This window comes from Heloderma suspectum, chromosome 1 (assembly GCF_057233095.1).
Source record: "Heloderma suspectum isolate Gila_16-S chromosome 1, 16-S_ref, whole genome shotgun sequence".
Taxonomy (NCBI): domain Eukaryota; kingdom Metazoa; phylum Chordata; class Lepidosauria; order Squamata; family Helodermatidae; genus Heloderma; species Heloderma suspectum.
In genome coordinates, this window is record NC_139458.1 from 12,772,516 (window position 1) to 12,790,747 (window position 18,232).

At 46.4% G+C, this 18,232-nt stretch overlaps 1 protein-coding gene across 11 annotated transcripts in view; it reads left to right on the plus strand.

Moving 5' to 3' along the window:
- Nucleotides 1–18,232, plus strand: part of LRRC9 (leucine rich repeat containing 9) — a 91,665-nt gene that overhangs the window by 59,155 nt on the left and 14,278 nt on the right. For 9 of the 11 annotated variants that reach the window (XM_084836161.1, XM_084836171.1, XM_084836180.1 and 6 more), the window contains 6 exons: nucleotides 1,395–1,525; nucleotides 2,885–2,993; nucleotides 3,569–3,708; nucleotides 14,196–14,332; nucleotides 15,849–16,066; nucleotides 16,954–17,022. In XM_084836161.1, coding sequence (XP_084692287.1) covers nucleotides 1,395–1,525; nucleotides 2,885–2,993; nucleotides 3,569–3,708; nucleotides 14,196–14,332; nucleotides 15,849–16,066; nucleotides 16,954–17,022 — 804 coding nt within the window. Of the gene's footprint in view, nucleotides 1–1,394; nucleotides 1,526–2,884; nucleotides 2,994–3,296; nucleotides 3,709–14,195; nucleotides 14,333–15,848; nucleotides 16,067–16,953; nucleotides 17,023–18,232 lie in introns of those variants that run through there. The other 2 variants (XR_014788038.1, XM_084836249.1) reach the window with 2 other exon arrangements.

Consider the following 18,232-nt stretch of genomic DNA (forward strand, 5'->3'; position numbering starts at 1 on the left):
CTGAATGCGCTGACATTCGGCCTCACTGAGATCCGTGGCGGAATTCTCTGACATCCCTAGCTGGAATGCTTCTTGGCAAGCAAATGGTCTAGTCCAGCTTTCCCCAACCTGGTGCCTTCTAGATGTGTTGGGCTACAACTCCCAGCATATCTCATCCAGCGTGGCGCAGTTCCACTTCTAAGATGGGGAAGGAAGTAGAGATCAAGAGAAGCAAGTGTCTGCCATGAGCTGATTTACTCACAGGTGAGCAGCCCAGCCTGCTGCTTCAAACAGCAAACTTAGCTGGAAGCAACTCCTCCTGTGATGTCTGCCCGGACATAGCAAAGAAGTACACCGCTGTATTTGGAGGGAGGGCCGAACTGAGCATAATTTCCCGGCACCTTTTTTAAAACTTGAAAGCAGCTGGTCGTGCGTAAATTAACTTGGGACAATTTCACTGGAGAAGTGGGGACTTGACCCTTTCTCTTGCACCATTTTCCTTGTTCAAAATCACCCCTCCCAGCTGCTAATAGCCCCTTTTCAAAAAAAGACAGGTACAATACAGATACTTTTCTTCCCTCCCCCCACACCAGCAAAGCAAATAGTAGCAGGGGAGGGGCAATTTTGAGCAGAAAAATAATATGGGGAAAAGGTTCACCCTCTCCTCCAATGACCTATACCAATTTGTTTGTCCCCCTGCCCCCATTTTTAAGTTTTTAAAAAGATGTTGAGTTCTGATCACAAAACTCTTGCATGACATGTAGTTTGGACCTTGCTTTCCTGGGAGGCAGTGGAGGACTGCGGGGACCTTTAGAAGTGGAGCCCTATGACCACTGGGATAGGATGCAGAGTACCAGCTGATCCTGGGCCATATCCAGGAAAATACAGCTGGTTCAGAATGCCTCTGCGCCTCTGTAGGCTTTTAGCCAATAAAAGCTTTACATTTGCTTAACTGATGTGAGAGATGCAAATCATAATTTAAAGCCTCATGTATGAAGATGCTTGGCCACAGGTATTTTTCCAGACCAAACAAACTGGTTTTAGATCTTCCAAGCATGTGACTGTCAAGGTGGGATTGTCAGCTACCAGACTCCACCATGCTCCAGACAAGGGAACATCTCTACAGTTGGACAGGGCAGGACAGCTTATGACACCTCCGTTTCTTTTGATTGATCTCAATATTCTATTTTTGTATCCATTCTTATGACTTGGGGCCAAACCATATGTTACATATGTGTGTGTCTTCTGTTTTAAACAGCAGTCATGGGGTGGGGGCACGATTGCTAGGGTTTGGTTTTTTTATTCCGTGGTCAGTATTTAAAAGCATAACAGACACACACATATACATGCAAATACACCTGTGATGTAATATGTAGTTTGCCTCTCAGCTGACTTTTAAAATGTCCTCAATGTAGGAAGCAACTGAAGTTGAAAATGCTAAAGATTTATTTGGTGGCAAACTTAATGCTGATATGGTTGCGGAAAGGTTGGGACATTCAAACTTCAGCAAAATGCAAGAATTAAACTGGACAGCATCTATGATCAGGTCAGTAATTTTCTAACATTAAGGGTGCAATCCCATGCATATTTAGACAGAAAGACGTCCTACAATGCCCAGCATTCCCAAGCAAGCATGTTGTTGTTTGTTGTCCTGTTGTTTGTGTCAGCAGAGTTCCTAAAATCACACATCAGCTCTTAATGTAATAGATTCTAAAACTTCCCAGGAAAACATTTCCCATCGTCTTTGTGTTCTTTGGATGTGTTGACACCACCCAGTTATTTGTATGAATGGGACTTTTTTTTCTTAACCTAATTGCCATGCCGGCGAGGGGTGTATGTGTGTTCAGGGAACAGAATCAACCCTTCCCTCCCCATGCACTGCAGTCCCTCCTGAAACTCAACCCCCCCCCCCCCCCGGGGAAGTGAGAAGGGAGGCTGCAGTGGCTCAGTGGTAGAGCACAAACTGTCAAGTCTCGAGCCCTCCTGGTGTCTTTGTAGTCAAACAGAGAAGTTGATCTACAAGTAAGTAGGCTTTATTATGTGAATCAACCAGTCTAACAGCAATTCAGGTTACAGACCTGGTTGTCTTCTGGCAACCTAATGTTAAGATCCCTGGTTAAGCTGGCACAACACTGATTAGCTTACCTTTGAGGGATGCACAACAGTAGAAGAGAAAGTTGTCGCAAATCTCACACTATAGTCTGCAGCACAGAACCTGAAAGGCTTTCTCAGTCCTGCCCTCAGGGAGGCTTTTTCCCTGGAGACCTCTGGTGATGGGCCAACCTTGTAGAATGCCTTACTTCCTTACACTGCTCCTCCCTCTTGACCTTAAGTCTGATCGGTGCATCTGTCATGCCTACCTCCTCCCTCTGTGAGTTACTGTGTCTCCACAGAAGGAGAGGTTATGGTTGGGCTTTGATCTGACTGATTAGTCTGCACCTGGGAAGATTTTCCCCTGTCTCCGTCTCCTTGAGGCTCGGGATCCTCCCCTCCCCCTATGCACCGTTCTTCCTCAGTCTCGGAGCCCTCTTCCATGGCCTCTGCTGAGAGCCTGGGTCCAATCCTGATACGAGCTTTGCGTACAGAAGGCCCCAGGTTCCCAGCATCTCCAGTAAGTAAGTGAAAGTGATCTGCCGGGGACTTTGGAGAGCCACTGCCAGTCAGGGGTAGCCAATCCTGGGCTAGATGGGGAAGTTGTCTGACCCAGCAGGAGGCCCCTTCCTATGTTCCTTAACTAAAGCACTATGTTACATCTGCTAAAAAGAAAATAAGGGCAGGGACGGGGGGAGAAGCTTTATGTAGGTGCTTCCCTAGAGCCTGCCTCAGGGGGAAAAAAGTCGTCATGTTTAATTTACCATCCACTGAACCATCTTTCTCCTCTAAATGCCTTTTTTCTCTGACTCAGAATGGTAGATCTTGTGCCAGCAGACCAGTTTAAAAATATCACCAATGTAAATTTGCAGAACAATAATCTCACCTCTTTCAGTGGTTTGGTCTTCCTCCCCAATGTCAAGGTGAGTTGTTTTCTCATGTTTTCTCCTTTCCCATCATGCATAGCGAGTGTACTTGTAGTGCTGATATGGATGACTCTAGGATGTGTGAGGGCTGTTTCAGACTTATCCTTATTATTGTTACATCTTACTATTAATATGTTTTATTCATGTGTATAGTTGTAATGCTACATGGAGGGGGCAGGGAGGGGGAGAGACCCACCGAGGGAGCTCAAGCCTCCATGGGCCAGATGGGGAACCTGTGTGAGCTGATTTAGGCCCACGGGCCAGCGGTTCCTCACTCCTGATCTGTATCCTGATTTTCAGCCAAGAGCGGCTCCCAAAGCAGTTTTCAGTTCAAATCCACGAAAAGGCACATGGACTGGAGATAAGTGGAAGAGTTCATGGCACTTGCTTCTGGCTGTTGATGACACAGTCCAGTTTCCAGGCTTTTCTTTCCAGACCTCGGAGGCTGCCACCATGGGCTTAAATGGGCCAGAACCATGGATTCCCATTTCCACCACTTAAGACTCAGTAGATGTAGCTACTGGTCCTTTGGAGAATTCACTTGATGACCTCCAGCTCACTTGGTTATGCAGGTTCTGTGCCTAAACTACAATCACATTGAGTCGATCGTCCCCAGACAAAAGCCTCCAAACCACTTAACGAACAGGCAGCTGCTGTACCAGAAAGTGACATCCAGCGGCTACGGACAGCAAGGAGCTTCCAAAGGCAACAGGTACATATAATCTAATTCCAGCATGAACTGATTAAAGAGGAAGACAGACGTTGTGTCTGGAGAGTCAGGAGGCCAGTCTGGGAGCACCCTCACTCTGTTTAATTCCAACCTACCTTTTCTCAAGCTCAGAGGTGGCAGGATGGTTGTGCTACTATGTAGCAGAAGGTGGCTGTATGTAGCTCTGATTGGCTGGTCCTCATAATGTCTTCAAGAACATTCCTCCGCCCCTTCCTTCCCTGGAGCAGTATTATTCATTGTGTTTTATTGCATTTATATCAGGCACTTCCTCCAAGGAGGTCAGGGCGACATATATGTGTCAGGAGTGCCCTAGCTGCCTCTTGCAGTACCCACCAATAGCCAACTCAGGACACAGACGACGAGGAATTCTTTCCGAGACTTTATTCCTTTATTACTTTATGACTCTTTCAGAATACTAGTAGCTAGCACCAAAGCAAGGAACAGCACTGGGGAAAGATAGCTGAGTAGCCTAAGCTCCAGGTAAGGCAGTTGGTCCCCGTTTGAAGGAGAACCACGGGAAGACCCTGAACTTATGGGCTAAGGAGAGATCCTCCCTCTTTCCCCTGGGTCCTTGGGACGCGACCGTTGCTTGCGTGCCAAACGAGTGCTACGCCTCCTTTCCGTGCCCTCCATCTGTCGTCGCTCTGCGGTGAGCATCCAGCAAGCCCCCCTCCAGCGCTCTCTCACTGCCAGGGTCACCATCTATCCCAGGAATGCTGGCAGGAGGAATCTCTGCCAGCTGCTGTGCTTGTGAGTGATGAGTGAGCTCCTCTCCCACGGATTGCTGTTCCTCCTCAGAATCAGAACTGCTCTGGGACCTTATTGGCTCATAGAATCATAGAATAGTAGGGTTGGAAGGGGCCTACAAGGCCATCGAGTCCAACCCCCCGCTCAATGCAGGAACCCAAGTCAGAGCATCCCTGACAAATGGCTGTCCAGCCTCGTCTTGAAGGCCTCCAGTGTGGGAGAGCCCACCACCTCCCCAGGTAATTGGTTCCATTGCCGTATTGCTCTGACACTCAGGAAGTTTTTCCTGATGTTCAGTCGGAATCTGGCTTCCTGTAACTTGAGCCCATTATTCCGTGTCCTGCACTCTGGGATGATCGAGAAGAGATCCTGGCCTTCTTCTCTGTGACAACCTTTCAAGTACTTGAAGAGTGCTATCATATCTCCCCTCAGTCTTCTCTTCTCAAGGCTAAACATGCCCAGTTCTTTCAGTCTCTCTTCATAGGGCTTTGTTTCCAGTCCCCTGATCATCTTTGTTGCCCTCCTTTGAACCCTCTCCAGTTTGTCTGCATCCTTCTTAAAGTGTGGTGCCCAGAACTGGACACAGTACTCCAGATGAGGCCTAACCAGTGCTGAGTAGAGGGGAACTAGTACTTCCCGGGATTTGGAAGCGATGCTTCTATGAATGCAGCCCAAAATAGCATTTGCCTTTTTTGCAGCCACATCACATTGTTGGCTCATATTCAGCTTGTGATCGACGACAATTCCAAGATCCTTCTCGCTCGTAGTGTGGTTGAGCCACGTATCCCCCATCTTGTAACTGTGCATTTGGTTTCTTTTTCCTAGGTGCAGAACTTGGCATTTGTCCCTATTAAATGCCATTCTGTTGTTTTCTGCCCAGCACTCCAGTCTATCCAGATCACTTTGAATTTTGTTTCTGTCTTCCAAAGTATTAGCTATCCCTCCCAATTTTGTGTCATCTGCAAATTTGATCAGCATTCCCTGCACCTCCTCCTCCAAGTCATTAATAAAAATATTGAAGAGCACTGGGCCCAGGACTGAGCCCTGCGGTACCCCACTCGTTACCTCTCCCCAGCTTGAGAAGGTCCCATTGATAAGCACTCTTTGAGTCCGATTCTGTAGCCAACTGTGGATCCACCGGATCGTTGTTTCATCTAGCCCACTTCGAGCTAGTTTGCTCATCAGGATATCATGGGGCACTTTGTCGAAAGCTTTGCTGAAGTCGAGGTATATGATGTCTACAGCATTCCCACGGTCTACAAGGGAGGTGACTTGATCAAAAAATGAGATCAGATTTGTCTGGCAGGACTTGTTTTTGACAAATCCATGTTGGCTTCGAGTAATCACGGCATTGTTGTCAAGGTGCTTCCAGATGGATTCCTTTATCATCTGCTCCAGAATTTTCCCAGGGATTGATGTCAGACTGACTGGTCTGTAGTTCCCAGGTTCCTCCTTTTTACCCTTTTTGAAGATAGGGACAACGTTAGCCCTCCTCCAGTCATCTGGCACTTCCCCGGTCCTCCATGATTTCTCAAAGAGAATAGACAGCGGTTCTGAGAGTTCTTCTGCCAGTTCCTTTATGACTCTAGGATGCAGTTCATCTGGCCCTGGAGATTTGAACTCATTCAAAGTAATGAGGTGTTCCTTGACCATATGCCTGTCGATCTCAAGCTGCAATCCTGCCCCTTCAGCCTGTACTTCGCCTTTGCCAGGGGGGTCATAGACCCTCTTTTGGGAGAAGACTGAGCCAAAGTAGGAATTGAGCACCTCTGCCTTTTCTTTGTCCTCTGTTATCATTTTGCCATCCTTATTTAATAGCTGAACAACCATTTCTTTCCTCTGCCTTTTACTATGCACGTAGCTGAAGAAACCCTTTTTGTTGTTTTTAGCATCCCTCGCTAACCTCACCTCGTTGTCCGCTTTAGCCTTCCTGACGCCATCCCTGCAATTCTGTGCTACCTGCCTGTACTCTTCCTTTGTTACTTGGCCTTCTTTCCACTTCCTATATGTGTCCTTTTTTGTTTTCAGGTCATCCCTAAGCTTTTTGTGAAGCCACATTGGCTTCTTCTGTTGTCTTCCACCTTTTCTTCTTGTTGGAATTGTTTGTGATTGTGCCTTGAGAATTTCCTTTTTTAAAAGTTCCCACCCATCTTGGACTCCTTTTCTCGCTAGCATTGCTTGCCATGGGACCTTACTGATCATTGTTCTGAGTTTATTAAAATCAGCTTTCCTAAAATCCAGGGTACGCGTTTGAGTACACTCGGCTTTTGCTTCCCTTAGAACCAAGAACTCAAGTACAACATGGTCGCTTTCCCCCAGAGTTCCTGTAACTGCTACTTTATCCACTAAGTCATCTCTGTTGGTTAGGATCAAGTCAAGGATAGCCGATCCTCTAGTTCCTTCCTCTACTTTCTGTAGGAGGAAGTTATCCGCCACACAAGTCAGGAATTTCCTGGAGGGGCCATGTTTTGCAGAATTTGTCTCCCAACAAATATCGGGGAAATTGAAGTCCCCCATTACTACTACATCATGCTTCCTTAAAACATTGGCTATTTGCTTTTCAAAAGTTTCATCCTTGTCTTCTCCTTGATTGGGTGGCCGGTAGTAGACTCCGACCACCAGGTTCCTTTTATTCTTTGCTCCATTTATTTCAACCCAGATGCTCTCGATGGGGCTACCAAGCTCCTCCTCCTGTATTTCTGTGCAGAGATATGTATTTTTCACATACAGTGCAACCCCGCCTCCCTTTCTGTTCCTCCTGTTCTTTTTGAACAAGTTATATCCTTCAATTGCTGTATTCCAGTCATGAGAGTCATCCCACCAAGTCTCAGTTATACCTATCAAGTCATAATTTCCCTCCTGTATTAAGAGTTCAAGTTCGTTCTGTTTGTTTCCCATACTCTGGGCATTAGTATATAGACATCGAAGACCATGTGCTTCATAGTCTGGCTTTCTTCCTACCTGTGTCTGAAGACTATTATTGGACGCTATCAGAGCTGTTCTCTCCATTGCAGTGCATGCGCCTACGTCCATTGTTACCCCCAACATTACATCTCCCTTCCCCGTAGGATTCAGTTTAAAGCCCTCCTGATGAAGTTCTTCATGCTGTGGCCAAACACATTCTTCCCAGCCTTTGTGAGGTGCAACCCATCCCTAGCCAACAGCCCATCTTCCAGGAAGTATAGCCCGTGGTCCCAGAATCCAAATCTCTCTCGTCGGCACCACCTTCGTAGCCAGTCATTCACCCGGAGTATTTTTCGTTCCCTTTCTATCCCTCTTCTAACTACTGGAAGGATGGATGAGAAAACTATCTGGGCCCCAAAGTTCTTGAGTTTCCTTCCCAAAGCTTCAAAGTCTGACGTGATCTCTTCGTAGCTCCGCTTGGCGGTATCATTTGTTCCCACATGGATGAGAAGAAAGGGATACCTGTCAGTGGGCTTTATGAGTGCAGGCAACCTTTCAGTCACGTCTCTAATCTGTCCTCCCGGGAGACAACATACCTGGCGAGTCCACGGGTCTTCGCGACATACTTGGGTCTCGATCCCACGCAGCAAGGAGTCTCCCACTACTACCACTCTTCTCTTCTTCTTCTTGTAGGCCTGGGTTTCATCGCCTCTGTTTGACTGACCTTTAGCCTCTTGCTCACTCTCATGCAGGTTCCCCTGTGATTCTTCCTCTGCAGGCTGTCCTCCAGTCTCATCTGCAAGTACCTGGAATCGGTTCCACAGCTCCACCGCTTCCACTGGTGCAGAGTGGCGTCTAGTTCTTCTTCTCCTAACTGTCACCGTTTTCCAAGGAGTATCCTCTACTCCATTTTTTTTCACCTCAGCATTTCCCACTGCCTCATCTTGCTGTTGCTCTTCAAGCTTCTGGTCTGCCCTTTGCTGTTGTAGTTCTCCCATTCTGTCCAAGAACTCTTCGTGTTCTCTTATTCCCTGGAGGGTTGACAGTCGCCGCTCCAGTCCACTTACTTTCTCTTCCAGCAGCGTGATCAACTTGCACTTGTTGCAGGTGTAGGCCATGTTGTTCTCAGGCAAGAAAACAAACATTGCACACACCTTGCAGGTCACCACCACTGGAGAGTCTTGTTCTTCCATTGCCTCTTTTCCCTTTTTGTGTCTAGCTTTGTGATTGTTCTAGACTAGCCTGTGCCTGCTCCTCTACTCAGTAGAGGTTAAAAGCAGAGTCCCACTGGTGTGGAAGTGTGTGTTACAAGACAAATAAATGAAAAAAAGTTAGTAAAAAAAAAAAAAAATGTTAGGGGCCTCCCCCTTGACCTCCCCTGCCGAACTCCCCTGGCCAACTCCTGTTTGCTCCCCCTGTTTGCTCCCCCTGTTCGCTCCCCCTGTTCGCTCGCTCTCTGGGAGCTTGCCTGCTTCTGTAGTCCCTGGACCAGCTGGAGCAGCTTGCTCTGCTCTGCTCTGCTCTGCTCAGCTGGGAGGCGGGAAACAGACTCAGTTTCCACCCTGACAATATGGTTCCCCAAACTCCATTTTATCCTCTCAGCAACCTTGTGAGGTAGGTTAAGTGTGAGAGAGGTAGTGACTGACTCAAAGCCTTCGCAGCTGTGTGGACAGTTCAGCTTGCTTCTCCTTGGCCTTGTCCTGACATCCTAACCACTGCATCACACTGGTTTCTGTTTAATTAACAAGCTAATGAATGGATAAATGCCTTAAAATTCATGTTGTGCAGCACTTTAAGAAAAGAAATTTAAAAGTTAGACTGTCCACCTGAAGACTTGAAAAAGCTCCACCCTTAAAGGTGGCCCAAAAGTTAAATAACTAAATAAATAAGCCAGCCAGGCAGCAAGCGTGCATGTGGGGAGGCGGAGCAAGTCTGGAAGGAGCCAGCATTTGGTTCACTGATACGTATATCAGATTCCTGTTGTAAAGCTGGGCTTGCACAGCAGCAGCTGAAGAACTGGCTGTCAGTTCTGCTTTTATATTATGTTTGTCTTTGCCTGAAGAGGGGTCTTGAGACAAGTGGAAATGGAAAGATGCTGTTGGAGTTAAAAACCAATGAGAAGCCAGCTGTGAGCCCTCTTTCCTTCCACATTCTAATCTAAACTGTCCCCTGGACATCTCCACACATACAGGTCCTCCCCCTGTGCTTCCATCCCCACTTCTTTCCCCATGCCCCCCAGGCTGCCATTTTTGCCCACTGCCCATTGCTTGCACCCAGCACACACCTAAGAGTTACTACAAACTGCCCTGGGAATTTTTAAATTGAAGGTTGGGATAGAAATGTAACTTTTTGGTAAGCCACATTGGGAACCAGATGAAGGGTGGGGTATAAATAAAATAAACTCTTTAAATGAATTAATACCCTCTCCCTGTAAAACTAATTGTTTGAGTTTCCATCTTGATTTTCTATTTTCTTCCTTTGATTCTTTCCTTTCTTGTAGGTTTAATCATTCTACAGCTTTTACTTTGGCTCTTTTTGCCTCCTTGTCTTCCCCTGCTTTTCAGTGTCTCCCCCTTTTTCCATCTGAGTCCTCTCTCCTTTTGTCTCATGTATTTTAGACTGTGGGTACTTCCAGAGAGAGTTCTCTTAGTGCTAACAGTCAAAAGTGCAGATATTCTGTCTTTTCTTCCTTAATGGATTTATTCTGGTAAGAAAAAAGACAGGATAAGCAGTGGGAAAACACAGGAGGTTGCAAACGTAAGATGATGATATCTGACCTGCAAAATTTCATCAATGAGGTAGTGTGGTTGCACAATAAAAGTGTTGTCTGTGAACAGAGATTTCTTCATTTTTGTTTAGCACCTAGAACTTACCCAATTTTGCACTTTTGAACCAATGCGTGAACTGAAATTCAGTTATCCTTCAAAATTCGCATTTCTATGAATTTCACAGTGAAGTTCAATCAAGAAATGTGTACAAAAATGTGTATATTAGTTAAAATAATAGTGAGTAATATTCAAAATGCATTGTGTTAGGAAAATTGCTTGCAAAAATGTATACATTTGGCAAAATCGCATACAAAAATCCATGTATAAGGAGAAATGCAAGCAAAAATGTGTAGGCATTTTCATGTGAACTTCTAAAAAATCATCCCAACGTTTGGGACAACTCAAAGATTGGAAAAATGCTCAACATTTGGGATGAACCGATGTAAGAGTGAGAAACGAAAATGGAGAGATTTGCCCATCCTGACTCAGACCTAGCCTTTGTGCAGACCAGGAAGATTGTTTTTCCTGGCCATTGAGAGGCCTCTCAACCAGCTAACCCGCCTTGTCTCTCTTCCTGGAATGTTTTGCCGCTGCTGTTTCCAGCTGCGTTTTGCACCCGAAAAGAGTAGCAGGCCAGGCTCCATAATCATGAATAGAAGGGCTTTGACACCCCACTTCGAACTGAGCTCTCCCCAACCAACAGGTCTGTTGCTGCTCCTGACTGGAATGCAAGTCTTTTGGCTGGGGAGGATCCCATTTCAAGCAGGATGCTGGTGCCCTCCCAGCAGAAGATTTACTGGAGACTCAGTACCAAAGAGTATTTGCTCCAGTCTGTTGCTTGAAATGGAGACATTCCCAGAAGGCAGATCTATCTTTATAAACAGGCACAGCAGATCTGTCATCTGGAATGGTCTCCCTTTCAACTAGCAAGCAGAATCCCTTTCAGCGGCTAGATGTTCCTGCATTGTCTGTTCACATGTGGTGAGGAAGAGATGCTCTTCTTTAAAGAGGAATTGACTTCCCCACAATCAAACCACGGTGGTTGGTGGCTCCATCTAGAATCTGGAGACACGTCCCGAAGATGGGAGAGAAGCTGGTATGTCTGAATCCACCCAGATTGATAAATGAAGGCCGGGAGATAAACAGAGGCCAAGCACAAGCTGCTGGCAGAAATGTAAAAACCCAAGAGCTCCCTTCCTACTCATTCCTTTGCTCCAGACACACGACCTCTTGATAGCTTCTTAGTCTATGAAAGTCAGGCTTAGCTGCCCAGCCTTTCCCCCCACTCATTGGGTCCAGGTGCGCTGTGGGGCTTTTGTGCTTTCCACCAGCACATCTGGCAGAGATGACATGTGGTTGTGTAGGGCTCATATCTTTGAAGGACCCCAAACAGGCCAATCAGTCGGAGTATTAAGTCCTTGAGCCCTTTAATTAATTAAAAACTTTTTAATTCCATTGTCTGATACCCAGAACATAAGTATGATCTCCCCCATGCCCACCCCACCCCCTTTTAAAGCAATTAACGACTCCCTTTGAGCCTGCTTTAAGGCCTCTTCCGTGTGTGGGTATTTTCGTAACAACCACCACTGCAAATGTTTGTTCTGTGCACTTCATACTGAATTGCATTACAATTAAGGCTGCTGAGAGATGATAGTCTTTTCAAAGGATCATCCATGTTGTGCACATCATCTTATCTCTCCTATGAGCATCTCTGATCAAACAGGTTTTTGAAGTATGCCAAAAATGTGGAATCCTTGATTAGCCAGAGATAATAGGGGGTCAGGGGAAAAAATAGGAGTGTGTATTTATGTTTTATGCTGTACTTGTGGTTTTAGTTTTTGTGAACTGTCCAGAGAGCTTCAGATATTGGGTGGTATAGAAATGTAATAAAATAAAATATCCAGGGATGAAGGGAATTGTTGTCCAAACATGTCTAGGGGACACTAGGTTGGGGGATGCTGGTGTATACCATGACGTTGATAGAAGGATATCATACCACCCACTCATAATAAAAATGACTGACGGTATGAATTTCCCCTATACTGAGTTGGAACAATGGCTGCTAGCCCCGATGGCTATCTGCTACCTTCAGTATCAGAGGCAGCATGCCTATGTACACCAGTTGCTGGGGAACATGGGCAGAAGGGTGCTGTTGCACTCATGTCCTGCTTGTGGGTTTCCCATGGGCAGCTGGATGGCCACTGCGTGAACAGAACACTGGACTAGATGGACACTTGGTCTGATCCAGCAGGGGTCTTCTTATGTTCTTATGGACTGTTTGTCCATTTAGCCTGGCCTTCCCCGACCTGGTGCTCTCCAGATGTTTGGGCCCATTGGCCATGCTGGATAGGGCTGATGGGAGTTCAAGTCCAATACATCTGGAGGGCAGGAGGATGGGGAAGGCTGATTTCATCATTCATTCATTGCATTTATATCCCACCTTTTTTCCTCTTGCAAGGAACCCAAGGCAGCTTACGTTATCCTCCCGTCTCCATTTTATCCACAACAACCCTGTGAGGTAGGTTGGGCTGAGAGTCTGTGACTGGCCCAAAGTCACCCAGTGAGTTCCATGGCCAAGTGGCCAGATCTCTCAGCTCCCAGTCCAACACTCCCACCACTACACCACACTGGCTATTCAGTGTGGCTATTCACCACACTTGCTATCTATTCAGATTGACTGCAGCTCTCCAGGGTCTGGTGCAGGGCTTTCCCCCATCTCTGCTCCCTGAGATCTTCCAGCTGGAAGTGCCAGAGATTGAACATGGCACTCCTGGCATGCAAATCATCTGACCTGCCATGGTGTAGGGCTGGGAAACACCTGCTTGAGGATCCTGGAAAGCCACTGGCCAATCAAGGTACATATTACTGGGACATATGGACCCATGATTGGGCTCAGCATAAGGCAGTGTCATATGTTCATATGTAAAAGTGAACACATATGGAGGTTTTGCAGAGTGGGAAGTAAAATAACTCAATCACAAAGCAGATACTTTTGTGTTAAAAGTATGCTTCAGTTAAAAGGATGCCAGATATCTCAACTGGGAAATAGCCTTGCCCAGGGGAGGCTGGTGGCTGATGCAGAGCACCTTGGATAGCTCCTTTAGCGTTCTGACCAAAACTTAGAGTGGATTCACTGCTCCACTCACATCAGAGCCACGAGCCTCCACTGGGCTTGCCTGAGAGCTGACTCCGGCCAGTGCCAGCTGTACTGAGCTAGGTGGACCAAATGTTTGCCTACAGAGAGAGGTGACAGCCTACAGCTCCCCAGCTCAAGGACATGCAGTGAACCATCCATGCAGCTGCTTCTGATGAGACAGTGTGCACTGCATGTACACACGGGGCCCATTGTTAATCTGTTATGTGTTAAGCAGCGAGCAGGCAGGGATCAGCATTGGCTGAAGACCATTATGCTTTTTCAGTGCATTCATGCCTATTATGTTTCATGTGTACCGTTTAGAATGTGGTGTAGGAATTTGATGAATTTACAAACACGTGTGTCATCCCAGGCACGCTTGTTAAGTGGCCAGGACAGGCTGCAGCTTCCCGTTGAGTGTCTACTAGGAACATGCCTAGATGTGCTGCTGCCTACTGTGTGAAATAGCCCTGACATACCTGGCTTGCCTGGCATGGCTGGACTGCAAAGATCACATGGGCAGAACCCTCAGAATGACCTGCATTTGGCTGAGCCTTGAGTCTTCATTTGCAAATGGCAGAAGTATTGCATTCTGATGTCTTGTTTTGCTTTGCCCTGCAGCATATGGCTCTTGCCAAGGGGTCATCATAAAACTTTTACTAAATGGAAACAAACAGCGGTTTCCAGCTGTTCCCTTTTTCCCATCAGGCATTCTGGTGGGGAAAGAGTGGATTTCCATGTTTCTGCTTGAGGTCCATAGTGTAGAATCCAGTTCTGTCTATGTTCCAGAAGCGTAGCGTTGTGTCCCCCCACCCCTTTAAAACTCTACAAAGCTCGGGAAAAGCTTGTGGAAATTTCTTTACGTGGCAGTTTGTTGCTGAGTCCTGCCAAAGTTTATATTCCTGTTTTGGTTTTAGGGATATGGGATTCAGCGAAACTTTGCCTCCGATAATGGAGAGTTTAGAAGTTCTCCATTTGGGCTACAATGGAATTACCAATTTGGCTTTGCTGCAGATTAGCAGGCTAAAAAATCTGAAGTTTCTGTTTTTGCAGGGTAAGTAACAACAGTTACGATAGCATCGTCATTGTTCATATGCCACTTCCAGGGGGGAAACTGAGAACAGGGAGATAGGGGGCCAGGGGTGGATGGAATGGAGTATCCTAAAATAAAGCATGGCTGGCTGGAACCCTGAACAGGAGCACTCCACTCCGCAAGTTTTTGTTGCAGGTCCCACCTATACGATATCTCACCCCAAACCAAATTCTGCTCCCCACCAGCAACCCTTAAACAAGACCAGAGTGAGAGCAATGGCGTCACCATCCCAGAGGGTGTATGGCAGGTAGCCTCTTGCCTGCTGCTAGTCAAGCATGCGTGCACAGGCAGAAGCATCTCCTGCTTCCACTTAGGAAGAAGCCTCCACCCTGCAAGTTATTGTGCAGTTTTCTCCCCTGCCTCCTCCCTGAATGATGGGAAGTTAAAGGCACCCTTTACAGGGAGAGTTTCCTTTGTAACAGAGAAAAGTGGAAATGTGTGCTTGGATGCTAAGGTACATTCACTTAAGCAAGCTCACAGAAGGAAAGTTTCCCATCCCCACCCCCCCCTGCAGCCATTTGCGTCCCAGCAACATGCCTCTAGAGGGGCACGGGGTGGTCAGATATTGCCTTTGTTGCTCATTTATTTTGTATAAATATACAAAATTTATTTTGTATAATCCCACTACCATCTCTGATCCAAATCAGCACTGCAGGTTTTCAAGGCAAAACCTTGCAAACCTGTGAACAGAGACAGGAGTGGGATGAGGGCACATAGTATGGCCAATGTTGCTTTCCCCTCCAAGCCTAGTAGCAGTTTTAGAGAAGATGACTTAAGTTGGAGTATCAATGTTAGGGTCTGCACCATGGCCGTGATCCAACCCCCCACCCCATGGCCTCCTGTGTCCAGAGGAGGTTGCATTGCTGTCCTTGGACTCTGATGACTCCAGCCATGAAGACACCAGCACCACACAGCCACCCCTGTGTCATCGCAGCCTGAGTAAAACAGAGAGAAGGCCTTAGTGTGGAGGTGGGGCTCAACAGCCTAAAGGAAACCAAAACCATTCATGAGGCTTTGTCACGGATCTGCTGCTTGTTAGAGTAAGACAGGCAAGCTTGCCTGGCTTCCAGCGCCTCGTGGAGCTCTCCTTGGTGCTGTCCTGTTCCTGCCTCCCTGGGAACCCTGACTCCCACTTGGTCAAAACTGAATTCAGCCTGGCTCGCCCAAGACCTTGTGTGAATCAGTTCCATAGCAGACACCCTGTAACCCAGACTTCACCAGTGCCCAGTGATGCTAAGCCCTCACTGGGACAGAGGCAGAACAGAACACGTAGACAGGAAAAGTTCCATGCAGTGTCTATTGGAGTTGGGGTTGTCCAGTCTCAAGACTGGATCTTCACTGGTATGTAACTGGGAGGGTCAAAGAGTCACAGCTACTACAAAGGTAGGCTTCTACGTGTTTGCTTTTAGTTTGTTTAACTTGTCAGTTGCATCCCACCCGGTCCTTTTCCATTCATTTTTGCTCTTGGTGTTAACAGGCAATGAGATTGGCCAGATCGAAGGACTTGATGGTCTGCAGCTGCTCCAGGAATTGGTGCTGGATCATAACAGAGTTAAAATGATCAATGAGAATTCATTTGCCAAACAGAGTTCCCTGGTGGCTCTTCACCTGGAGGAAAACCGGCTGCGAGAACTGAACAATTTACAACCCTTGGGGAAACTTCAGAAGCTTTTCCTTGGTCTCAATAGAATTCAGGTACAGTGGATCTGATTTGATAGTGTAGATGCAAAAGCCTCCACTGTTGAATTCTTCATTCTTGCTTCTATAGCAGTGGATCTTGTGTTTCTTTCTCTTTGGATCAGTCAAGAACCAACCAATGAGTAGCTTTCAGAAAGTTTTGTTCTTCTGCTGTGGGTGTAGAATCATAGAGTTGGAATGAACTATAACAGGGGTGTTGAATCTCTTTCAACCCGAGGGCCAAATTCAGTTTTGGATAAGCTCTCACTGTCTGCATTCCAGTGGTGGGCAGGGCTGAAGGCAAAAGGGGCAGGGCCAAAAATACCAGCCTATTGTAGCTTAAAGTTCTCACTGCCAGTGACTAAGCCTTAGCAAAGGCATTTCAACCTTTCAGAACAAGAAAAAAACTGCACAAAGGCCGGGAAACCATCAAACGATCCGCTGTTGGGAAAAAGAAGATGGGGCTAGGGGAAGGGGGTATGGCCATCTGGGAACCCCAAGGTCTAGATTGGGACCGCAGGTGGGCTGGGTTTGGCCCACAGGCCTGAGGGTCGTCACCCTTGGACTAGAAGGTTATTTAGACCTGAGATGACCAACCAGTGCTCCACGGCCTACATCTGGCCCACATCACAATTCCCCTGCAACCCTAATCCTGTTTGGAAGTAGCATGTGAGTCTCTTGCATGGCTTCTACACTGGCAAGCATCTCACCCAGCTTGAAAAGAGATCATGTCCAGGGGTCTCTGGGGTGACCTCTCTGTTCATGGTGGGGAGGCTACTTCATATTCTAAACCAACTTCCGTCAGTACAGCGCTTACCTTCTCTAAGAACTGCATATGCCTTCTGGGGGCGGGGGGAGCTTTAAAAGACCCTTGAATACAACTCCATTTTTTAATCTTGGAACAGGATTTCTCAGAACTTGAAAAGCTCGATTGTCTTCCTTGCATTAAAGAGCTCTCGATATATGGAAATCCTGTGAGTATATTATTTTGCAGGACTTCATGCATTAAGTTTATGTTTCCTGCTATCTCGTTCAGTCTAATTGTTCATAATCTCTCTACGTAGTAAGGGCATTTCCACATGAGGCTTTTATCCCACACCTTTACCAAGGCTTCTGCTTCTGGATTCTTTGTGGGATTAAAATCGTCTCTTTTACGTGTGCTTTTTCCAGGGGGTTTCTTTCTCTGCCTTTCTTTGTTTCATTATACAACCACTAGATGGTGGTGTGGTATAGCGGTATTGTGCAGTTACACAAGACTCTCATTCCGCCATTTCTAAATAATACCAGACTTCCCTTGTTAGAAAAAAAAACCCCGTGATAACGGTTGCAAAGCACAGGAGAGCCCTAGGGGGTGACAATGTTGTGTAAAGGACACGCAAACTATTTGTGTGAACAATTGTGAGCACACAATACAAGCCTCATGTAGAAAGGCTCTAAGTCCGATGCAGTATGCTACATTAAGACTGAAGTGCTCACAAAGATGGCTTTCGATGCTTAACATCTTGTTGTGGAGTCGTCTGAACTCACAGTTGTGATATTTAGCACAGCATTTGTGTTTTCTTCGTATCTGAAACTGGCTGCATCTTTGGGCTGCCAACATAAGTTTGAGATAACTTGGGAATGTTTTGTATATTCCTGTAGTGGCAGAATAGTAGAGAAATGCTTCCTATGTTGGGATTCAGGAAAGGATGAAGCTCTGAAAGTTGGGCCCAGATATTTAAGCCGGAATTAGAGATTGTGATATACGTGTGGCCACTGATGAAAATGGCAGCTGTGTGGGAAACCACATCTTCAACAGAGGCCCTTCTCTGAGTGCCTCTGCCTTTTAAAGTGAGGCAGGTGTCTACTGGGGCAAGAGCCTTTTTAGTGGTGGCACCCCATCTGTGGAACACCCTTCCCAGATTCACCTGGTACCCTCGCTATTAGGTTTTAGGTGCCAGTTTAAGACTTTTCTGGCTTCCCAGGCATATTAGTGATTTGTATTTATTCAACAGGAACTGGATGCTTTTATATTCAATTGTTTTTTTTCTCCTCTGTTTTATTGGGTATTTGTTTTATGTTGCTTCTGTGTGTTTTTGGTTTTTTAGCTGTTTTAATCCAATGCTTTTGTGATACTGTTGTTTGTGTATCTTATTTAAACTGTTTACAGTTTTTGCTTACATTGGTTTTTTTTATAATTTTAAT